Source organism: Amphiura filiformis, chromosome 3 (assembly GCF_039555335.1).
Source record: "Amphiura filiformis chromosome 3, Afil_fr2py, whole genome shotgun sequence".
Taxonomy (NCBI): Eukaryota; Metazoa; Echinodermata; class Ophiuroidea; order Amphilepidida; family Amphiuridae; genus Amphiura; species Amphiura filiformis.
Genome location: NC_092630.1, coordinates 42,333,012 through 42,357,873, shown reverse-complemented (window position 1 = coordinate 42,357,873; position 24,862 = coordinate 42,333,012). Strand labels below are relative to the sequence as shown.

The window sequence follows — 24,862 nt, the reverse complement described above, 5'->3', positions numbered from 1 at the left end:
CCAGAGGTCAAAGTTCACAGGTTTAAAAGGCAAAAAACGTTCGACCTATTTACACAGTGTAGTGCAAAAGGTGGCATTTGGCTAGCTACCTGTATGTGCAATGATAACGGATTGGAACGTACGTCATTAGTAAATACGTTCGACCTATGAACGCAGTGTCGGGCGCAGTGTAGTGCAAAAGTCAGTGCAAAAGATGGTATTTTGGTAGCTACCTGTATTGCAATGATGACGGATTTGAACGTACGTCAATAGCAAATACGTCTGACCTATTAACACAGTGCAGTGCAAAAGATGGCATTTTGGTAGCTACCTTTATTTGCAATGATAACGGATTGGAACGTACGTCAAGAGCAAATACGTTAGACCTATTGACACAGTGTAGTACTGGTAGCTATCTATATTAGCAAAGATAAAGGCTTAGAACGTACGTCTTGATATAAAACTTATATAAAATTCCCTTAAAGGGGAATGTGTACGCATTTTGCTTTTCTTTCTTGGCGTCCAATTGGGCGCTTTTTTTTATTTGAGGTGCTATGACCTTGAGATATAAGAAATGAAAGCTTATAACAAGGGCTTCCACATCGTGGTAATCAAGTTTTTGTTTGAAGGCAGGGCAAGAGGGGGGGGGAGATAACGGATATTATATTCGTGTTTGCCTAAACACAACAGTGCTTTCTCGTTATCTTTCTTTTTGTCTTTCACATCCTGCTATCTGATGTAGATAAATTTATAGTTATTAGTTTTTATACTTCACCCTGATATCTACTGTAGATTATTTTTTATTAACATCCTGCTATCTGATTTACTCAGACCACACTATCTATAATTTTATACTCTCACTTTGCTATCTACTGAAGACATTTTTGTAGTTACACCCTGGTATCTACTGAAAATGGTTTTCATACTCACACCCTGATATCTGCTGTTGATAGTCTTTATTCACTCTTTACTATCTACTTTGGAAGTTTTACTCTCACAAGCCTGCTATCTACTGGAGATAGTTTATACTCACACTTTGCTATCTACTGTAGATAATTGTATTATCATACACTGATATCTACTGAAGATAGCCTAATTTAATCTCACACTCTGATATCTAGGCCTACTATAGATACTTTCATACGGTTGATAGTTTTATTCAAACTTCGCTTATACTCACAGCCTGCTATCTACTGAAGATACTTTTATTTTCAAACTCTAATATCTACTATAAATACTCACACCCCGATTTTTACTTGTTGGTAGTTTTTATTCGCCCTTTGAAATCTACTTTAGAACGTTTTGTACTCATACCCTGCTATCTACTCTACATATTTTTATACGCACGCTTTGCTGTCTACTGTAGATATATTTACACTAACACCTTGTCATCTACTTTTAAAAGATTCTTTTATATACGCACACCCTGCCATCTACTTTAGCTCGTTTTACACTCATACCCTGCTATCTTCTGAATATACTTTTATACTCACACTTTGCTATCTACTCTAGATAGTTTTATAATCACACCTACTATCTACTGAAGATACTTTTATTCCCACACACTGATATCTGCTATATATAGGCCTACTGTCATACTTATAACCTGATATCTACTGTTGATAGTTTTATTCATACTTTGCTATCTACTTTAGAAAGGTTTTTACTCACACACTATCTACTCTAGATAGTGGTATGTTCACACTTTGCACCAGCTATCTACTGTCGATAGTTTTATACTCAATAATTATTGCGAATATTCGCAATAATATTGCGAATATTCGCAATAACATTGCGAATATTCGCAATAACATGCGAATATTCGCAATAATATTGCGAATATTCGCAATAATTATTGCGAATATTCGCAATAATTATGCGAATATTCGCAATAACATTGCGAATATTCGCAATAACATTGCGAATATTCGCAATAATATTGCGAATATTCGCAATAACATTGCGAATATTCGCAATAATTGTTGCGAATATTCGCAATAATTATTGCGAATATTCGCAATAATTATGCGAATATTCGCAATAATCACACCACCAGTTTGATTATGTAGGCCTACTTATTAATGCAATCGGTGTTTCATGCTTCGGCGTCACGGTTCTATAACTTTATAGATAGTTTGATACTCACACTTTATTACCTACTGAAGATAGTTTTATACTTGCATGTTGCAATCTACTGAAGATACTTTTATTCTCAAACCCTGATATCTACTCTAGATATGTCATCTACATCAGATTCTTTAATACGCATACCCTGTCATCTACTTTAGCTCGTTTTACACTCATACCCTGCTATCTACTGAATATACATTTATACTCAAACTTTGCTATCTACTCTAGATAGTTTTATAATTACGCCCTCTAATCTACTGAAGATACTTTTATACTCACAGCCAACTACTGAAGATACTTTTATTTTCAAACTCTAATATCTACTATAAATACTCACACCCCGATTTTTACTTGTTGGTAGTTTTTATTCGCCCTTTGAAATCTACTTTAGAACGTTTTGTACTCATACCCTGCTATCTACTCTACATATTTTTATACGCACGCTTTGCTGTCTACTGTAGATATATTTACACTAACACCTTGTCATCTACTTAAGATTCTTTTATATACGCACACCCTGCCATCTACTTTAGCTCGTTTTACACTCATACCCTGCTATCTTCTGAATATACTTTTATACTCACACTTTGCTATCTACTCTAGATAGTTTTATAATCACACCTACTATCTACTGAAGATACTTTTATTCCCACACACTGATATCTGCTATATATAGGCCTACTGTCATACTTATAACCTGATATCTACTGTTGATAGTTTTATTCATACTTTGCTATCTACTTTAGAAAGGTTTTTACTCACACACTATCTACTCTAGATAGTGGTATGTTCACACTTTGCACCAGCTATCTACTGTCGATAGTTTTATACTCAATAATTATTGCGAATATTCGCAATAATATTGCGAATATTCGCAATAATTGTTGCGAATATTCGCAATATGTGCGAATATTCGCAATAACATTGCGAATATTCGCAATAACATTGCGAATATTCGCAATAACATTGCGAATATTCGCAATAATATTGCGAATATTCGCAATAATTATTGCGAATATTCGCAATAATGCGAATATTCGCAATAACATTGCGAATATTCGCAATAACATTGCGAATATTCGCAATAACATTGCGAATATTCGCAATAACATTGCGAATATTCGCAATAATTATTGCGAATATTCGCAATAATTATTGCGAATATTCGCAATAATTATTGCGAATATTCGCAATAATCACAGCACCAGTTTGATTATGTAGGCCTACTTATTAATGCAATCGGTGTTTCATGCTTCGGCGTCACGGTTCTATAACTTTATAGATAGTTTGATACTTTATTATATTCACACTTTGCTATCTACTTTAGAAAGGTTTTTACTCACATAATATTGCGAATATTCGCAATAATTATTGCGAATATTCGCAATAATTATTGCGAATATTCCTGCAATAACATACGCGAATATTCGCAATAACATTGCGAATATTCGCAATAACATTGCGAATATTCGCAATAACATTGCGAATATTCGCAATAATTATTGCGAATATTCGCAATAATTATTGCGAATATTCGCAATAATTATTGCGAATATTCGCAATAATCACAGCACCAGTTTGATTATGTAGGCCTACTTATTAATGCAATCGGTGTTTCATGCTTCGGCGTCACGGTTCTATAACTTTATAGATAGTTTGATACTCACACTTTATTACCTACTGAAGATAGTTTTATACTTGCATGTTGCAATCTACTGAAGATACTTTTATTCTCAAACCCTGATATCTACTCTAGATATGTCATCTACATCAGATTCTTTAATACGCATACCCTGTCATCTACTTTAGCTCGTTTTACACTCATACCCTGCTATCTACTGAAGATACATTTATACTCAAACTTTGCTATCTACTCTAGATAGTTTTATAATTACGCCCTCTAATCTACTGAAGATACTTTTATACTCACAGCCAACTACTGAAGATACTTTTATTCTCAAACTCTAATATCTACTATAAATACTCACACCCCGATTTTTACTTGTTGGGAGTTTTATTCACCCTTTGAAATCTACTTTAGAACGTTTTGTACTCACACCCTGCTATCTACTCTACATATTTTTATACTCATGCTTTGCTGTCTACTGTAGATATATTTACACAGACACCTTGTCATCTACTTAAGATTCTTTTATACGCACACCCTGCCATCTACTTTAGCTCGTTTTACACTCATACCCTGCTATCTTCTGAATATACTTTTATACTCACACTTTGCTATCTACTCTAGATAGTTTTATAATCACACCTACTATCTACTGAAGATACTTTTATTCCCACACATTGATATCTGCTATATATAGGCCTACTGTCATACTTATAACCTGATATCTACTGTTGATAGTTTTATTCATACTTTGCTATCTACTTTAGAAAGGTTTTTACTCACACACTATCTACTCTAGATAGTGGTATGTTCACACTTTGCACCAGCTATCTACTGTCGATAGTTTTATACTCAATAATTATTGCGAATATTCGCAATAATTATTGCGAATATTCGCAATAATTATTGCGAATATTCGCTAATAACATTACGAATATTCGCAATAACATTGCGAATATTCGCAATAATTATGCGAATATTCGCAATAACATTGCGAATATTCGCAATAACATTGCGAATATTCGCAATAATTATTGCGAATATTCGCAATAATCACAGCACCAGTTTGATTATGTAGGCCTACTTATTAATGCAATCGGTGTTTCATGCTTCGGCGTCACGGTTCTATAACTTTATAGATAGTTTGATACTCACACTTTATTACCTACTGAAGATAGTTTTATACTTGCATGTTGCAATCTACTGAAGATACTTTTATTCTCAAACCCTGATATCTACTCTAGATATGTCATCTACATCAGATTCTTTAATACGCATACCCTGTCATCTACTTTAGCTCGTTTTACACTCATACCCTGCTATCTACTGATGATACATTTATACTCAAACTTTGCTATCTACTCTAGATAGTTTTATAATTACGCCCTCTAATCTACTGAAGATACTTTTATACTCACAGCCAACTACTGAAGATACTTTTATTCTCAAACTCTAATATCTACTATAAATACTCACACCCCGATTTTTACTTGTTGGGAGTTTTATTCACCCTTTGAAATCTACTTTAGAACGTTTTGTACTCACACCCTGCTATCTACTCTACATATTTTTATACTCATGCTTTGCTGTCTACTGTAGATATATTTACACAGACACCTTGTCATCTACTTAAGATTCTTTTATACGCACACCTGCCATCTACTTTAGCTCGTTTTACACTCATACCCTGCTATCTTCTGAATATACTTTTATACTCACACTTTGCTATCTACTCTAGATAGTTTTATAATCACACCTACTATCTACTGAAGATACTTTTATTCCCACACATTGATATCTGCTATATATAGGCCTACTGTCATACTTATAACCTGATATCTACTGTTGATAGTTTTATTCATACTTTGCTATCTACTTTTTAGAAAGGTTTTTACTCACACACTATCTACTCTAGATAGTGGTATGTTCACACTTTGCACCAGCTATCTACTGTCGATAGTTTTATACTCAATAATTATTGCGAATATTCGCAATAATTATAGCGAATATTCGCAATAATTATTGCGAATATTCGCAATAACATGAATATTCGCAATAACATTGCGAATATTCGCAATAATTATTGCGAATATTCGCAATAACATTGCGAATATTCGCAATAATTATTGCGAATATTCGCAATAATATGCGAATATTCGCAATAATATTGCGAATATTCGCAATAATTATTGCGAATATTCGCAATAACATTGCGAATATTCGCAATAACATTGCGAATATTCGCAATAATTATTGCGAATATTCGCAATAACATTGCGAATATTCGCAATAATTATTGCGAATATTCGCAATAATCACACCACCAGTTTGATTATGTAGGCCTACTTATTAATGCAATCGGTGTTTCATGCTTCGGCGTCACGGTTCTATTGAAGATACTTTTATTCTCAAACCCTGATATCTACTCTAGATATGTCATCTACATCAGATTCTTTAATACGCATACCCTGTCATCTACTTTAGCTCGTTTTACACTCATACCCTGCTATCTACTGAAGATACATTTATACTCAAACTTTGCTATCTACTCTAGATAGTTTTATAATTACGCCCTCTAATCTACTGAAGATACTTTTATACTCATAGCCAACTACTGAAGATACTTTTATTCTCAAACTCTAATATCTACTATAAATACTCACACCCCGATTTTTACTTGTTGGGAGTTTTATTCACCCTTTGAAATCTACTTTAGAACGTTTTGTACTCACACCTGCTATCTACTCTACATATTTTTATACTCATGCTTTGCTGTCTACTGTAGATATATTTACACAGACACCTTGTCATCTACTTAAGATTCTTTTATACGCACACCCTGCCATCTACTTTAGCTCGTTTTACACTCATACCCTGCTATCTTCTGAATATACTTTTATACTCACACTTTGCTATCTACTCTAGATAGTTTTATAATCACACCTACTATCTACTGAAGATACTTTTATTCCCACACATTGATATCTGCTATATATAGGCCTACTGTCATACTTATAACCTGATATCTACTGTTGATAGTTTTATTCATACTTTGCTATCTACTTTTTAGAAAGGTTTTTACTCACACACTATCTACTCTAGATAGTGGTATGTTCACTTTGCACCAGCTATCTACTGTCGATAGTTTTATACTCAATAATTATTGCGAATATTCGCAATAATTATTGCGAATATTCGCAATAATTATTGCGAATATTCGCAATAATTATGTGCGAATATTCGCAATAATTATTGCGAATATTCGCAATAATTGTGCGAATATTCGCAATAACGTGCGAATATTCGCAATAACATTGCGAATATTCGCAATAATTATTGCGAATATTCGCAATAACATTGCGAATATTCGCAATAACATTGCGAATATTTGCAATAACATTGCGAATATTCGCAATAATTATTGCGAATATTCGCAATAATATTGCGAATATTCGCAATAATATTGCGAATATTCGCAATAATTATTGCGAATATTCGCAATAATATGCGAATATTCGCAATAACATTGCGAATATTCGCAATAACATTGCGAATATTCGCAATATTGCGAATATTCGCAATATACGAATATTCGCAATAACATTGCGAATATTCGCAATAACATTGCGAATATTCGCAATAACATTGCGAATATTCGCAATAATTATTGCGAATATTCGCAATAATATTGCGAATATTCGCAATAATATTGCGAATATTCGCAATAATATTGCGAATATTTGCAATAACATTGCGAATATTCGCAATAACATTGCGAATATTCGCAATAACATTGCGAATATTCGCAATAACATTGCGAATATTCGCAATAATTATTGCGAATATTCGCAATAACATTGCGAATATTCGCAATAATTATTACGCGAATATTCGCAATAATTATGCGAATATTCGCAATAATCACACCACCAGTTTGATTATGTAGGCCTATATACTTATTAATGCAATCGGTGTTTCATGCTTCGGCGTCACGGTTCTATAACTTTATAGATAGTTTGATACTCACACTTTATTACCTACTGAAGATAGTTTTATACTTGCATGTTGCAATCTACTGAAGATACTTTTATTCTCAAACCCTGATATCTACTCTAGATATGTCATCTACATCAGATTCTTTAATACGCATACCCTGTCATCTACTTTAGCTCGTTTTACACTCATACCCTGCTATCTACTGAAGATACATTTATACTCAAACTTTGCTATCTACTCTAGATAGTTTTATAATTACGCCCTCTAATCTACTGAAGATACTTTTATACTCACAGCCAACTACTGAAGATACTTTTATTCTCAAACTCTAATATCTACTATAAATACTCACACCCCGATTTTTACTTGTTGGGAGTTTTATTCACCCTTTGAAATCTACTTTAGAACGTTTTGTACTCACACCCTGCTATCTACTCTACATATTTTTATACTCATGCTTTGCTGTCTACTGTAGATATATTTACACAGACACCTTGTCATCTACTTAAGATTCTTTTATACGCAACCCTGCCATCTACTTTAGCTCGTTTTACACTCATACCCTGCTATCTTCTGAATATACTTTTATACTCACACTTTGCTATCTACTCTAGATAGTTTTATAATCACACCTACTATCTACTGAAGATACTTTTATTCCCACACATTGATATCTGCTATATATAGGCCTACTGTCATACTTATAACCTGATATCTACTGTTGATAGTTTTATTCATACTTTGCTATCTACTTTTTAGAAAGGTTTTTACTCACACACTATCTACTCTAGATAGTGGTATGTTCACACTTTGCACCAGCTATCTACTGTCGATAGTTTTATACTCAATAATTATTGCGAATATTCGCAATAATTATTGCGAATATTCGCAATAATTGTGCGAATATTCATAATAATTGCGAATATTCGCAATAATATTGCGAATATTCGCAATAATATATGCGAATATTCGCAATAATATTGCGAATATTCGCAATAACATTGCGAATATTCGCAATAACATTGCGAATATTCGCAATAACATTGCGAATATTCGCAATAACATTGCGAATATTCGCAATAATTATTGCGAATATTCGCAATAACAATATTCGCAATAACATTGCGAATATTCGCAATATTGCGAATATTCGCAATAATATTGCGAATATTCGCAATAATATTGCGAATATTCGCAATAATATTGCGAATATTCGCAATAATTATTGCGAATATTCGCAATAATTATTGCGAATATTCGCAATAATCACACCACCAGTTTGATTATGTAGGCCTATATACTTATTAATGCAATCGGTGTTTCATGCTTCGGCGTCACGGTTCTATAACTTTATAGATAGTTTGATACTCACACTTTATTACCTACTGAAGATAGTTTTATACTTGCATGTTGCAATCTACTGAAGATACTTTTATTCTCAAACCCTGATATCTACTCTAGATATGTCATCTACATCAGATTCTTTAATACGCATACCCTATCATCTACTTTAGCTCGTTTTACACTCATACCCTGCTATCTACTGAAGATACATTTATACTCAAACTTTGCTATCTACTCTAGATAGTTTTATAATTACGCCCTCTAATCTACTGAAGATACTTTTATACTCACAGCCAACTACTGAAGATACTTTTATTCTCAAACTCTAATATCTACTATAAATACTCACACCCCGATTTTTACTTGTTGGGAGTTTTATTCACCCTTTGAAATCTACTTTAGAACGTTTTGTACTCACACCCTGCTATCTACTCTACATATTTTTATACTCATGCTTTGCTGTCTACTGTAGATATATTTACACAGACACCTTGTCATCTACTTAAGATTCTTTTATACGCACACCCCTGCCATCTACTTTAGCTCGTTTTACACTCATACCCTGCTATCTTCTGAATATACTTTTATACTCACACTTTGCTATCTACTCTAGATAGTTTTATAATCACACCTACTATCTACTGAAGATACTTTTATTCCCACACATTGATATCTGCTATATATAGGCCTACTGTCATACTTATAACCTGATATATCTACTGTTGATAGTTTTATTCATACTTTGCTATCTACTTTAGAAAGGTTTTTACTCACACACTATCTACTCTAGATAGTGGTATGTTCACACTTTGCACCAGCTATCTACTGTCGATAGTTTTATACTCAATAATTATTGCGAATATTCGCAATAATTATTGCGAATATTCGCAATAACATGCGAATATTCGCAATAACAATGCGAATATTCGCAATAATTATTGCGAATATTCGCAATAATATTGCGAATATTCGCAATAATATTGCGAATATTCGCAATAATATTGCGAATATTCGCAATAATTATTGCGAATATTCGCAATAATTATTGCGAATATTCGCAATAATCACACCACCAGTTTGATTATGTAGGCCTACTTATTAATGCAATCGGTGTTTCATGCTTCGGCGTCACGGTTCTATAACTTTATAGATAGTTTGATACTCACACTTTATTACCTACTGAAGATAGTTTTATACTTGCATGTTGCAATCTACTGAAGATACTTTTATTCTCAAACCCTGATATCTACTCTAGATATGTCATCTACATCAGATTCTTTAATACGCATACCCTGTCATCTACTTTAGCTCGTTTTACACTCATACCCTGCTATCTACTGAAGATACATTTATACTCAAACTTTGCTATCTACTCTAGATAGTTTTATAATTACGCCCTCTAATCTACTGAAGATACTTTTATACTCACAGCCAACTACTGAAGATACTTTTATTCTCAAACTCTAATATCTACTATAAATACTCACACCCCGATTTTTTACTTGTTGGGAGTTTTATTCACCCTTTGAAATCTACTTTAGAACGTTTTGTACTCACACCTGCTATCTACTCTACATATTTTTATACTCATGCTTTGCTGTCTACTGTAGATATATTTACACAGACACCTTGTCATCTACTTAAGATTCTTTTATACGCACACCCTGCCATCTACTTTAGCTCGTTTTACACTCATACCCTGCTATCTTCTGAATATACTTTTATACTCACACTTTGCTATCTACTCTAGATAGTTTTATAATCACACCTACTATCTACTGAAGATACTTTTATTCCCACACATTGATATCTGCTATATATAGGCCTACTGTCATACTTATAACCTGATATCTACTGTTGATAGTTTTATTCATACTTTGCTATCTACTTTAGAAAGGTTTTTACTCACACACTATCTACTCTAGATAGTGGTATGTTCACACTTTGCACCAGCTATCTACTGTCGATAGTTTTATACTCAATAATTATTGCGAATATTCGCAATAATTATTGCGAATATTCGCAATAATTATTGCGAATATTCATAATAACATGCGAATATTCGCAATAACATTGCGAATATTCGCAATAATTATTGCGAATATTCGCAATAACATTGCGAATATTCGCAATAACATTGCGAATATTCGCAATAACATTGCGAATATTCGCAATAATTATTGCGAATATTCGCAATAATATTTCTAATTTTTTTTTTTTTTGGCACTAATATGCTTCCGTACTCTAACGATTGAAAATTATCAAATAAAACACATGTATAGTTCTTACCTTATAGACGGTGCCTTCTATCTCTGTCATTTTTTCTGTCTTGTACTTGATATCGTGCTCTTCAAAAAATTGTTGAATTCCTAGCTCTGCAATCTCACATCCAATGACTGCGTAGCCTCTGTCTAGTAACCTGATGATGATGGTGATATATAAATAATAATAATAATAATAATAATAATAATAATAATAATAATAATAATAATAATAATAATAATAATAATAATAATAATAATAATAATAATAATAATAATAATAATAATAATAATAATAATAATAATAATAATAATAATAATAATAATAATAATAATAATAATAATAATAATAAATAATAATAATAATTTAAAAAAAATTATAATAAATAAAATAAATCACCCCAATATTTAGCCGGGGGTGGCTTCGCGCGCAAATTTGTACCATAAACTTATTCTGTCGCTAAAAGGTGCTGGATTCACTATACTTCAAGAAATCCCCCCCCCCCCCCACATACACATGTCAAAAGAAAATATCTACGCCACTGGCATTCAGTAACTCTTTTAGTAGATTGAGTGAATAAAACTTAAAGATACCGATAGGTTTTTTTTTTGTTTAACTCATATTCATGTCTGTACCTACCATTTGAGATCCACTGACTTTCCACACAGCGGTAAATAGAATCTAGGTTTGTCCTTTCCCTCAACCAAACGGTCAATGTGTTTCAGCAGCATCCTGGGAAAAAGAGAAAGGAGATAAATTGTTTCACCTTCGAGGACGTGACAAGATACTGATGTCGTCGTTATTTTCATTGACAGTGCATTTATTATTGCTAATTTGTCAACAGTAGGGCCCTATACCATCGTGATTTTGAGTAAAAGTTTATTTATTTAAACGATCGCTCTGTGCGGAAAAACACTTGGGTCCTGATATGGGACCAGGCATATTGAGGCCAAGGTAAAGTACCATCAATAAGATTTCTGGACTCAACAACCATGACAAAATTCGGATCCAAATCATTCTGATGTATAATCTTTATAGATCTTAGTTTTTCTTAAATAATATTGTCTTGATGCATACGATCCAAAATCTGCTTCAAAGAATGTAACTGCAGGTTCTGCACTCGAGATCTGCATATAGGCCTATCATGCGCTCTAAAAGTTCCAACAAGCCTATATTAAACAATTTATTTCTATCATTATATTAATACTTACGGGTGAACTGCTGACTTGTGAAATTTCGTCCTACCATTTTCCCACTGCGTCACCCAGTCACCAAGTTTCATGTGTCCGTCAGAAATTTCCCCAAATTGATTTTTGCGTTCTTTCTTGATATTTTCGCCATTGGTACCCTTTGAGTGTCCATTGGTGGGCCCATTGGCAGAGTCTTGTCTTGTCCTTTTCAGACTTTTTGCTGTTGGTGTGGTGGTGCTTTCGCTAGTATTGATGGCTGTATCCGGCATGATGGATGTCTTGGAGGTAATACTGCAAAGACGTTCAATAAGATATATATTTAATGGTTTTATAAGAGGCGACATAAATAGAGCACAGCGTAAAGCACAAACAAACACATTTATGTCAGATTTGTAGCGCAAAAACTTCGACTCCGATTAACCGTCCGAATTAGAATTTTTGCAATTTCGCATAATAAAAAAAGGCTAACTTTTTGGAGTTGCTATTAAAGTCAAGAAAGTAAAATACACAATTTGGTATACAGATATTTGGTATTTGGTCAATTGCTGAGATTAAATATATTTTGTGGAAAGTTGTTTGCTCGATTCAAGTATGGACTGTCGTGAACGATTATCATGATTTAATATGGTAATTTAGTATACACTTGATTCATTTGCTTACATGAAAAGATAAAGCTTAAACATGGATTAAATCATTCTTATTATTAAAAATATGGACTATTCCAGTTGAAATCATATACACCCCTATGGAAGAAATGGCCTTAGTCTTCCACACAGGGAGTGTGAATTTCAAATAGGGTTACCTGAACATGCTGAATGGGCGACTCCATTTGAAATCTACACCCCCTGTGTGGGAGATTAAGGTCATGTCTTTCATAGGCTATATGAAAAAAACCATAAATAAAAAGCTGAATGGATCTCAACTGGAATAGCCTAATTTTCCTAGAGTGAATTTTACACCTCACCTGAAAGGCTCAGGAATAGCTCGAGATTTTTATTTCAAATTCCTTTCATTACATCCGATTATAAAAGTTCCCAATGACATGCATGCAATTTGTGTGTTTTAATTGCTCTGTATATGCAATAGTAAACACAAGAGCTTTAAATTCTTTAAATTATTCCTTGAACCTTAAAGGCTATTAGAAAAACAACTGTATTCCAAAGGCTATTTGAACAACTGTATAGGCGGGATAATACTAATAGCCCTACTGATATAATTTCTTATTTTATTTACACAGTCAAATACAATCATGAATATTATGTCAAAATGTGATGGAGTTAAAGGTCCATTCATTGATCATTGGTGATTTGCTCATCGGGAGGATCGTAAAAATCATCAAAATTCAGATTTTGTATGTGCTAACATAGCCTGCTAGTCGAGTCGTAAAAGCCTTGTATTAAAAGACAAAACAAGACATTTCACCTGAATCTGTAGGCCTAATTATACTCTATTTAAGTTGAGATATTTGCTGCATGTATTTGAATAGGGCTTCAACTTCAACTCTGAATGGACCTTTAAAGTTAAATAACCGGTTTCAAGTTAAATAAGCGGAAAATAAAACAAAAGCATTATCGTTCGTAATGTGATTGAAAACAATAACACATTTATATTGAACTTATAATCTCTATTATTAATTATATTGATTTAATAGAATATGCAATACCGTATTATTAAAATGAATAGGGTCGTATATGAAATCAGTTATTTACCGGATACGTTTTATTTGTAACACGTGGATGGAGAATTTCATTAAACAAACGGTCTCAGTCTTCAGAAGCTGTATTAATGGTTATGATCATCATTGGATGTTGCAAGTTCTCCCAAAATGAAATAGGCCTAATTGTAAAGCATTGATTTTGTTCGAAAAAATAGGCAACAATAATTCGTCAAGGCGTATGTAATTGGATATAAGGGTTTGAGGTTTGAACCAACCGAATCTTTGCACATCAAATTACTTTGACTATTTTTATAAAAAGGAATATGAAGTTACTCATTGTGAACAACCATGTCCCAGCACATCCCTTTTTAAAGGGACTTTTATTATAAGTCCTGCAAGTAAGACTCTTCGAAAGTTTGTTGCACGTGGTCTGATGCAAGTTTTTTTTTTTTTTTTCAGAAATAACCGAATGACATCTTTGTTTTTGATGAATATTCAATAATTTTATTACTTTATATTGTATACTTCAAGCATTAAACAAAGGCCGGAATTTACGTGAAAAAGATAAATGAGAAAATTTGGTCTTAACTCTTGTCAGCTCTTCATAAGTGGTAAAATCAGTGTGTAAACCCCGGCATCAAATTCAGTCACTCTTTCCCTAATCTGTTACCTTGTCCTGAACATTATATATACATGTTTTATTATTGTCACTTTTTGAACATTATACAAATAAAATCTTATTTACATAGCTTAAGGCGAATGGGATGGCAAGACCCATATTTTTTTTTCAGTTTTAGCAATTTAACTAAAAACCTTACTTAATATTAAAATAATCGCATATGTCCTTGTGGTTCTTGAGCCAAAATGAATGAGACAAACCATGCACGTGGGGCAGAAATTACACCCCTTATATTGGGTTCCCTTTATAGAACCCATACAAATACAATTCCTCTTCAGCTTTATGTGTTTCAATATTTGAGTGCAAATTGAGTTAGCTTGAAATTCCCCTGGACAAGGAACTAACTGCTAATTGTCTCGTCGTAACCCGTACGAAACTCGGGGAGCTGATCCTGGTTGCGATGGTTATTTGTGGAATGTCTAGGGTGTGCGCTCTTGAAGTAGCAAAGTCCCTGATTTGTTGTTAAATGGTTTATGGAATGATGTGGGCCGTAGTGGTCAGCGACAACCTGTAAAGTGTGCTGAGGCTTGTGGATCAACGTCGAGGCGTTGTGCCTGTGCGTAGCCCGGGTGCGTAGCGCACTATAAATCACTGCGCTTTTTTAAATTTTAGGCTATGCTCCCCTCCGACCAGCCTTAACAACTGGTAAATGGTAAATCTGGTCAATTCTCTGAAAAATCCCAGTCCAGACACCATTCATAGTATAATTATCACTCGGACTATTGTGTTATAAGTCTGTGTTTGGATTGGTAGACGAATTATTGGTATGCTTATTAGCTCTTATTATATAAGTCTAGTCTGTCTAAAATGTAATCCCGGGAATGTAATGATGTGGAAAATATTATCATGTACAATTCATTATTTGTTTCACAGGTTGTTCACGGTATCCATGGCATCAGAGCGGAATAATAATCGAACGAGTTTTGGTTTATATTTTTGGTGAATATTGTCCTATCGAAATAATTTCTCATGTTCACTGTCTTTAGATCAATTCAAATAAACACTAAACATGAACCTTACAAAGTTATACGACGGCCCTCTTGCAATGTCAGCTGGTCATATGTATTCACTGTCAGCATTCATGTTAACCAAACGCTAACTATCACAAATAAAGTATGTCTTTACCAATGAAATGTTATTACAAAGTTCCATTTGTCATGATCAGATATCTTGAGAATATAACAAGATTCTAACATGAAATGACCCTGGCCCTTTTCCCTTAAAGTATACTGAAAGTGGGCTTGAAATTTGGATTTATTTAAACAAATTCGGTCTTGGAGCCAGGCAAAAGCCCAAAAGTGCACAAAACACAAAAATTATTAGCATGTTTGAAGGAATCTCAATTCTACATTAAACAAGTTAAAGGGTGACATAACAAAATCTAACAAAAACAACAAAACTAAAAAATATCAAATTACAAAATGGCAGTGCAAATTTGAATGAAATTCATTGAGCAAATGCCTGGAATGCAATAAAACGGAAACAATATATCCTGTTGAAAATAATAGAAAACAATAGCTCCAAGGTAAAACAAATCTTAATGCGGAAAGAATGACTTAATTTTACAAAACACTAAATGCACTTACCTTGAGATGCTTTGAGACGAGCAAAGAAGATCTAGTTGTAATGCTATTGCAAACTGCTGCTCTGTTTAGAATAAAAACAAATCGCACAAATCCTCAAGGATGAAATAAACTCGTTCAGAAATGACGTCCTTCACATATGAAAAGTAACTATTTTACTGGTTGATCGTCACTTTTAGAAGATGATGAAATGAATGAAATTTGAACACATTAGCGGGTCATTTTATACTTTTTGACCACTAGAGGACGCTCTGAGTATCATCGTTAGACTGAGAACAAGTCTGACAATCAAATAATTATAAATACCTGTGCCATATCAATCTCTAGATGTTTGTATTGTAAGGTTTCAATCAATTATAAAATTTAAACATATACATACATATTATGATGTTATTTTGATATGTAAATGCTTTTCAAAACGATAAATTGTCTACTGGGTTGTCTATATAATATGCCACATTCCTGGAGATCTTTCCCAAAATAATATGAAAACGAATGATGAGCCTGGTTGGAAAGACACTCTCATTGAAATTTGTTTAGTTGTGATTTTCCATGAACAAAATTTGCATGATACACTTTGTTATCAAATCAAATTATTGTATTTAGTATTTTTATGGATACTATATAATATAAAAAATTACTATACCAGAAATTTCATTTCCAGCTATTTCCAATAGCCTTCCAATATAAGGGCTTCAAATATTTTTAACAAAAATGATGTACGGCCCTCTGAATGGGCGTAGGCCCAACATCAGTAGGGCCCGTACTGTGTGCATGGTGTGTGTTGTGCTCGATTTATACACCTTTTAGAGAAAAACAGCGCTTTTTTACGTTTAATATTTCGCTCTTTGTAATATTTGGGGGGAATAATGTTGTTGTTGTTGATTGGTTAAGTAGTTAATGTATTCAACACTCGGAAATCAAGAGCTTGGATCAAGTCTACCATCACTTCATTTAGATAGAATGAAGCTCCACCTCCATCGTCTCCAACTCCAAACATCCCCTCACCTCCATCCGGCCAGCGGGTACGGATAACAGGGGGACCGGAATAATTTGGATCATGCGTTAAGGGGATCTCCGGACCGGTGTGACGTGAACAAAAGTTTCATGACTTTTGAGGGTAATATCTGGTATTCGAGAAACGTGAAATTCATTATTATAAAGTAATACATCTAATAAAATAATTGAATCTAAAAACAATATTTTTCGATCAGATAATAGCGCAAACAGTCCGATATTTGAACCTGTCGCATTTAAATAAATAATAAAAAACAACAACTTAGGAGTAGGCCTACCAATATTTTTGAATTAATTTATTTGGTGTATTTAAGACGATCAGTTAGATGATGATGATGATAATGATGGTGTGGTGGTGATGATGATGATGATGATGATGATGATGATGATGATGATGATGATGATGATGATGGTGATGATGATGACGATGATGAGGAGGACGGGTCTCCCCGTCAGTCCGAAACACCATCAATCCGAACCCCCGTCAGTCCTTACGGTTAGGGTAAGGGTAAGGGTATAAGGGTAAGGGTAAGGGTAAGGGTAAGGGTAAGGATAAGGATAAGGATAAGGATAAGGGTATAAAGGTTAGGGTTAGGGTATAAAGGTTAGGGTTAAGGTATAAAGGTTAGGGTTAGGGTATAAAGGTTAGGGTTAAGGTATTAAGGTTAGGGTTAGGGTATAAAGGTTAGGGTTAGGGTATAAAGGTTAGGGTTAGGGTATAAAGGTTAGGGTTAGGGTATAAAGGTTAGGGTTAGGGTATAAAGGTTAGGGTTAAGGTATAAAGGTTAGGGTTAGGGTATAAAGGTTAGGGTTAGGGTATAAAGGTTAGGGTTAGGGTATAAAGGTTAGGGTTATGGTATAAAGGTTAGGGTTAGGGTATAAAGGTTAGGGTTAGGGTATAAAGGTTAGGGTTAGGGTATAAAGGTTAGGGTAGGGTAAAAGGTTAGGGTTATGGTATAAAGGTTAGGGTTATGGTATAAAGGTTAGGGTATAAAGGTTAGGGTTAGGGTATAAAGGTTAGGGTTAAGGTATAAAGGTTAGGGTTAGGGTATAAAGGTTAGGGTTAGGGTATAAAGGTTAGGGTTAGGGTATAAAGATAGGGACGTAATATGCAAGGTTTTCCCCTCGCATACGTTCGAACTTTCCATATTGTTTTCCCCCCTTTTCTATATTTAACACCTAACAATTCCTCCTCATGGTTAAGTAAAAATTCAAATTCCTCCCTCAAGACCCTAAAAATTTGGATTCCCTTAAAACTCCTACCCCGTGACGTAAATATTGAACGGTCCCTTAATGTTTGTTTTTCCTTTAAAAAATAATGATAACTTAGTAGAGAGTCGCAAAAATCCCAAATCATGGCAAAACACCATCTCTTATACTGCGGACAAGGCAAGCTGGCTTACCTTCTAAATGACTTATGACGTCGTCCAAAAACGGAAATCATCTTTCACTAAAACAGAGGCAACAGCCGGACACGAGAGGAAGCATTTTATTGAGCACGTTGTAAATCCAGGAAGATTCTTGTTTTCATTTGACTTAACACTTTGACTGCATTTTCTATCATTAGTTGAAATATGGTAATATGGTAATAAACATAAAAAATAAACAAATAAATAAATAAATAAATAAATAAATAAATAAATAAATAAATAAATAAATAAATAAACAAACAAACAAACAAACAAACAAACAAACAAACGAACGAACGAATGAATAAATAAATAAATAAATAAATAAATAAATAAATAAATAAATAAATAAATAAATAAATAAATAAATAAATAAATAAATAAATAAATAAATGAATAAATAAATAAATAAATACGGTAAATAAATAAATATTATGAATTCCTTCTTTTTCTTTTTCTTTCTTTATCGTTTTCTTCTTCCTCTTCTTCTTCCTTGCTTTTCTATTTTCTCTCTCTCTCTCTCTCTCTTCTTGACTCCTCTTTTCTCCTCCCTCCTTCTTACCTTTTTCATGTTCTGCTTACTCTTTTCGTCTCTGTGTCCTTTTAATTATCATTGTTCCTTCTTTCCTTGATTCTTCCCCTCGGCATATTTGACACATCCTTACACGTCACATCACTTTAGGAAGGTATCAGAAGGTTCATCGGAAGGTTTTCATTATGGGGGGATTCCCAAGATGAAACGTCATCTTGATCATTAATACTTGACATTTTTTTGCTTACTTTGTAAAGTGCAAAGAAAGTTCACTTTTTTCATTGCATTATCTGAGATAACTCAGGCATCATAGCGGTCATCCACAAAGAAGAAAAAAAAACGCTCATAAAAGTACCAAAATAGTAAAGCCGATATTTCTTTCGTTACCATGGTAACTGGATATCGCTAATTAATAATACATTTACTTCAGTCAAGTTAACCCAAATGTGGTTTTGCGTCATTGCCTAAAATTTCGCAGAAATTTTAAAAATGTTGGCTGCCCGATTTTACTTTAAGCCAGAATGTACAATCTTTTAAGTCGAATCATTTTTGTTGGCATATTGTAATGTTTACACATGTCCCGACTTACACCTAATTGGAATCGGTCAAATTCCCCGCCGACTCGATTTAACTGGTAACTGTAGGCTCAGTAATTCTAGGGAAGTACAATGTAGGCCTAAATGTCAGACGATTTTGACAAATGATGCAGACAAACGACGTAAACAAAAGATGCATGTCTTACTGGAATTGTGGATATCACTTGAACCGAAGCCTACCATGCCTACAGAGTGAAATCGGAGTGTTAGGCCTATGGAACAATATTGGCATATTTACACGATCTTGATTTATTTATCACCGTTTGCTGAATTTGAAATGTCAGGTACCGAGCTTGAAATCACAAAGCATTTTCTACTTCAGTCCTTTCTTTCTGAGAAGAAGGCGAAAAATAAACTGTACAGGGCCGACTCGATCGACCCAGATTTTGCATTTCTTTTAAATTTGGCTAAAATCATGTAAAAATTAACCTTTTTTTATCATAACTTTTGACTGAAAAGTTTTTGCAAACAATCATCAAAATTTGCCACATTTTTCAAGCTTTCGGGTCATTTTAGCGTCAAGGAAAAAAACAAATCCCGACCAAAAGATCCTATACTTGAAACTCTGTCCACTTGGTAAGACAAAGTGTTTAAAATTGGAAATCGATGTTTTTTGTTGTATCTCTAAAAGACACCCCAACAATACAGTATATCCAAAGACGGGGATAGGGGAAAAATACCAATTTGCATAAAAAAAGAAAGAAAAAAAGGCGCTTATGCAGGGCCAATTTCAAAATTGGTTGATTTTGGGTAGAACACATACCTATGTATATATGTATTCTTCCAGGGTTGTTTGATTTAAATCACGCCGATTCAAATCACTGATTTAAATCGTGATTTAAATCACATGATTTAAAAAAATCATTGATTTAAATCAACTCTTTCATTTTTTACCATATTTGATAAACTATACGTTAACTTCTTTCTTAAATTGACTGTAATATCTATTGCTTTAAATTCATCTTCAACAGGTTTTTCCCTATGATTTTTGCCAAATTTTTCTTTGAAATGTTCACATTTTTTTGGTAAATACCTGATAGGATTGTGTCTAGCATTCCACTGGTCTCTTTTGCTTTTGAATTTAATATGGGGGTATATCAGTTCTTGGAATTAAAAATATCAACAAAAAATCGATTTAAATAAAAAATAAATCCGATTTTATTTTAATAAACCCTGTATTCTTCTCTTTATTATGATTCAGAAAAAGTATAGTTTGACCTATCTCCAATGTTCAGGTTTTAAGGTTTACTACAGGCATAAAGTTTTAAATGTCAACCATTGTCCATAGGGGTAAAAATATCAAAAATACTTGATTTGATCATCATCACAGTGGTGTCAAATAATGTTATCCCCTTGGAACATTTTAAACGAAGAATAGTTTGTAAATTGTAACATCAGCTAACATCTCAGGTGTTTTGCTACCCATACCTGTAATTTGTAACATTACAAAATAGGGCAAGGTTAACATGATTCAATGCGCTTTTGACCTTTTTGCCCTGTTACCTAGCAACGAAACACCTGACAAACATATGGTAAACTATTGAGTTAAAATGTTTTTCCCAGCGGAATAATTTTAGACCAAAATTTGACAATTCACTAATATGCCTGCAACTCAAGAATCGTATCGGAGATAGGTTAAACTGCATGTATTGTAGTCCTAATAGTGAGGAGAATACAAAGTAGATGTTTTTTAAATCCATATTTGCCCAATTTTGAAATTTGAGCCTGCAACTGAGTATTCTAACATGTATACCAAATTGTGGGATAGGTCTTTACGATTGGAGTTCATAACAATTAGAAAGTTTTAGCGGGTTTTGCTGTCGGACATCGGACAAGTTAGAACTCTCAAGCTTTCGTCAGGAGTAGCTCTGACTTCTTCAGGACAAAGTAACTAAGAATGAGACATGTAGTGAACGGCTCTTTTCAGAGCCACCAAACCTGCTTGTTCTCTGTTGACAAGGGACAATCTTCAGGGAACGGCTCTTTTCAGAGCCAACAAAACTTTTACATTAGCAGATATGCGACTTCTGCTTGTTCTCTGTTGACGAGGGGCAGTCTTCCGGGAACGGCTCTTTTCCGAGCCATCAAAACTTTTATACATTAGTAGATAGGCGAGGCATCTGTTGTCGATCAAGGGACAGTTTTGAGTGAACGGTTCTTTTCAGAGCCATCACTAGGCAAGGGCGGCCTACATGGATATGTCTCATTCTTAGAGATTCTTATGTACTCTGTCCTGAAGAAGTCAGAGCTACACCTGGCAGTTCTAAACTTGTCCGACAGCGAACCCGCCAACAAATTTACTAAATGTATACCAAAGCTGATGTAGAAACGCTAAATTCATCTAACAAGGTGAAGATAACAGATATTGTTTCAGCTAATTAAAGCATTTGTTTTTACATCCAATATCACAGTGAAGTACTATATAGTAACCGTGATTTGTACAACATCATCTAATCCCATCTAAGATAATACTTTTAATATATATAGCTTCCGGATGCTGTGTAACAAAAGAGTATTATGCAAACTCTCATTTAATAATCAGATTCAACAATAGCAGAAAAGGGACTTAACACGGCATTAATAACCTGGGCAAGGTCATATGTGAGTAAAATAAATAATATTGTCTGCACTTCCGTTTTGTCTCTGAATCTAAATTACCTTGATAGAAAAACCTGCCTTTATCGCTTCGTTACGCAATTATCGTTTCATCGGTATTATTGTTAATAACGTATTCATTATTAAATCTCGGCCTTGTCTATAGAATGTGTGTCATTTTGAAATAGTTTATTATCTTTATTATTTATTATTTAATGTGTTTTACGCTATATTTGACAATAACAGCTAGCAGTGCTGGCACGTTAAAGGCTATTTATTTATTATTTAACATTTATTTGTTTATTTATGTATTTATTTATTCATTTGTTTATTTATTTATTTTATTTTATTTTATTTTATTTTATTTTATTTTATTTTATTTTATTCTATTTTATTTTATTTTATTTTATTTTATTTTATTTTATTTTATTTTATATTTATTTATTTATCTATTTATTATTTAAAGATTATTTAAAGAGATAGTCATCTATCTCCAAGTATTTATTTATTTATTCATCTATTATTTATCATTTATTTATATATCTATTTGTTATCTATTATTTATTAACTATTTATTTATTTATTTATTCATTCATTCCTTCATTCATCCCTTCATTCATTCCTTCATTCATTCCTTCATTCATTCCTTTATTCATTCCTTCATTCATGCATTCATTCATTCATTCATTCATTCATTCATTCATCCATTCATTCATTCAATCCAGTAAAATTATAGTGCATTACTGCGACAAAAAATTAAAGTAATATTTGCCATGCAGATGCATCACTGTTGATGTAAGCACCAAGAAAAATAATTAAACCTGCTGTCAAAAATTTAGACAAAAATGATGAGCGGAAGATCAAAATTACGAAAACTTCCTTAAAAACGTCATTTTTTCTGAAATAATTTAGGCTTGGTAGTGATAATTCATATAGGAAGAGACAAGCGGATTGGAACTCACGTTCACCATGTTCAGAGTAAGGAACACAGGAATTAAACGTCACTAAGCATGTTAAACCGACACATCCTAATTTACTCTCAAACTGTCAACTAAACCAGGCCAGGCACGTTTCATTAAAGTCACTGAATCATTCGAGAATTGTCATCATTGCGGTACTCCGGAGTTTTGTAACTTTAGTAGGGCATAGAAAGATAGTTAAAACCACAATACACGATTTGGGACGAATTTTAATTTTGTTATTTTTAAAATGCATTTTAACTTGAATTAATTATACCAGCATCATCTGCTATTTTCAAATTAGTTTCTTTGGTGTTCAATTAAAAGTTTAAAAACTGCTTCCATTTAGCCCTTTTTCTAATACAGACAATTTTCACATAAATGTCTTTTGGACATTTTGAAGAAAAATATTAATAATTTGATTTAATTATTTAATAATAATTATTTAAATAATTTTAAACAAAATGATATTTTTGACATTTAACTGTCCTCAAAATAAACTTGACCATGAAGATAGGCCTATACAATACATGAAATTTCATAAAATACCTATAAAGAACTAACCATTTTAGGTCTTTTGGAAAACTTTATGGTCGGCTTTTCATCCCAGTACAAATAATACTAGATTTATAAAGTTTACTTTGAGGACTTTTGAATTTTAAAAATTTCAATTTTGAATAATTACATTTGCCATAAAATTTGTATTATATCGCGAATTTCAAAAAATCAAAATTATTTGATATCAGAAGGACATTCCTCGTATTCATAATGCAATTCGATATGTCTGATGTGCTCCCACATCCCACAAAATACTGTGCAAAGGTGGGTGACCGACTCCTTAAAACGTTTCATTGTATAACACTACAACAACATTTTAAAAATGTTTTCCGAATGTTATTGTAAAATATTATTTGGGAAACATGTTTGTAAACTATTTTATCAACACTAAAATAACATCATATGCATTAGAATATTTTGCAGCAAGTTTTCAAAAATGTTGTTGAATGTTATTTAAATGTTTTATATGACCCGACATTAAAACGTTTTCTTCAAAACGTTTCGTATTTGATGTGGTGGGCAGTAGCGCACTACGCGAACACCTCATCCCAATAAAGCATTCTTTGGAAGCTCGAAGACATGTAGGCCTATCGTCTCTCTAAAAAACAAAAATTGCAATTTTTTTCAGCTGTGCCCCTGAAATTTTATTTTGCCACCCCTGACCAAGATGGCTACGCCGCTGGGTCAGTTGATCGGTCGTGTTTCATTTTTCTTACCAAAATAATGACCTTAAAAATTACAAAAATCTG

The 24,862-nt window shown here is 33.2% G+C and overlaps 1 protein-coding gene and 2 non-coding genes across 3 annotated transcripts in view; all 3 read right to left on the bottom strand.

Moving 5' to 3' along the window:
• Positions 1-16,623, bottom strand: part of LOC140148554 (probable thiopurine S-methyltransferase) — a 38,519-nt gene extending 21,896 nt beyond the window's left edge. The window contains exons 1-4 of the mRNA XM_072170549.1: positions 16,451-16,623; positions 12,550-12,819; positions 11,978-12,070; positions 11,366-11,495 (exon numbers count right to left, since the gene is read on the bottom strand). Coding sequence (XP_072026650.1) covers positions 11,366-11,495; positions 11,978-12,070; positions 12,550-12,797 — 471 coding nt within the window. The 5' untranslated portion in view covers positions 12,798-12,819; positions 16,451-16,623. The remainder of the gene's footprint in view (positions 1-11,365; positions 11,496-11,977; positions 12,071-12,549; positions 12,820-16,450) is intronic.
• On the bottom strand, positions 2,946-3,091 carry LOC140149402 (small nucleolar RNA SNORA72). Its single transcript, XR_011858638.1, has one exon. It is a non-coding gene; the product is annotated as a small nucleolar RNA SNORA72 (small nucleolar RNA).
• On the bottom strand, positions 7,399-7,524 carry LOC140149401 (small nucleolar RNA SNORA72). Its single transcript, XR_011858637.1, has one exon. It is a non-coding gene; the product is annotated as a small nucleolar RNA SNORA72 (small nucleolar RNA).
• Positions 16,624-24,862: the final 8,239 nt, after the last annotated feature.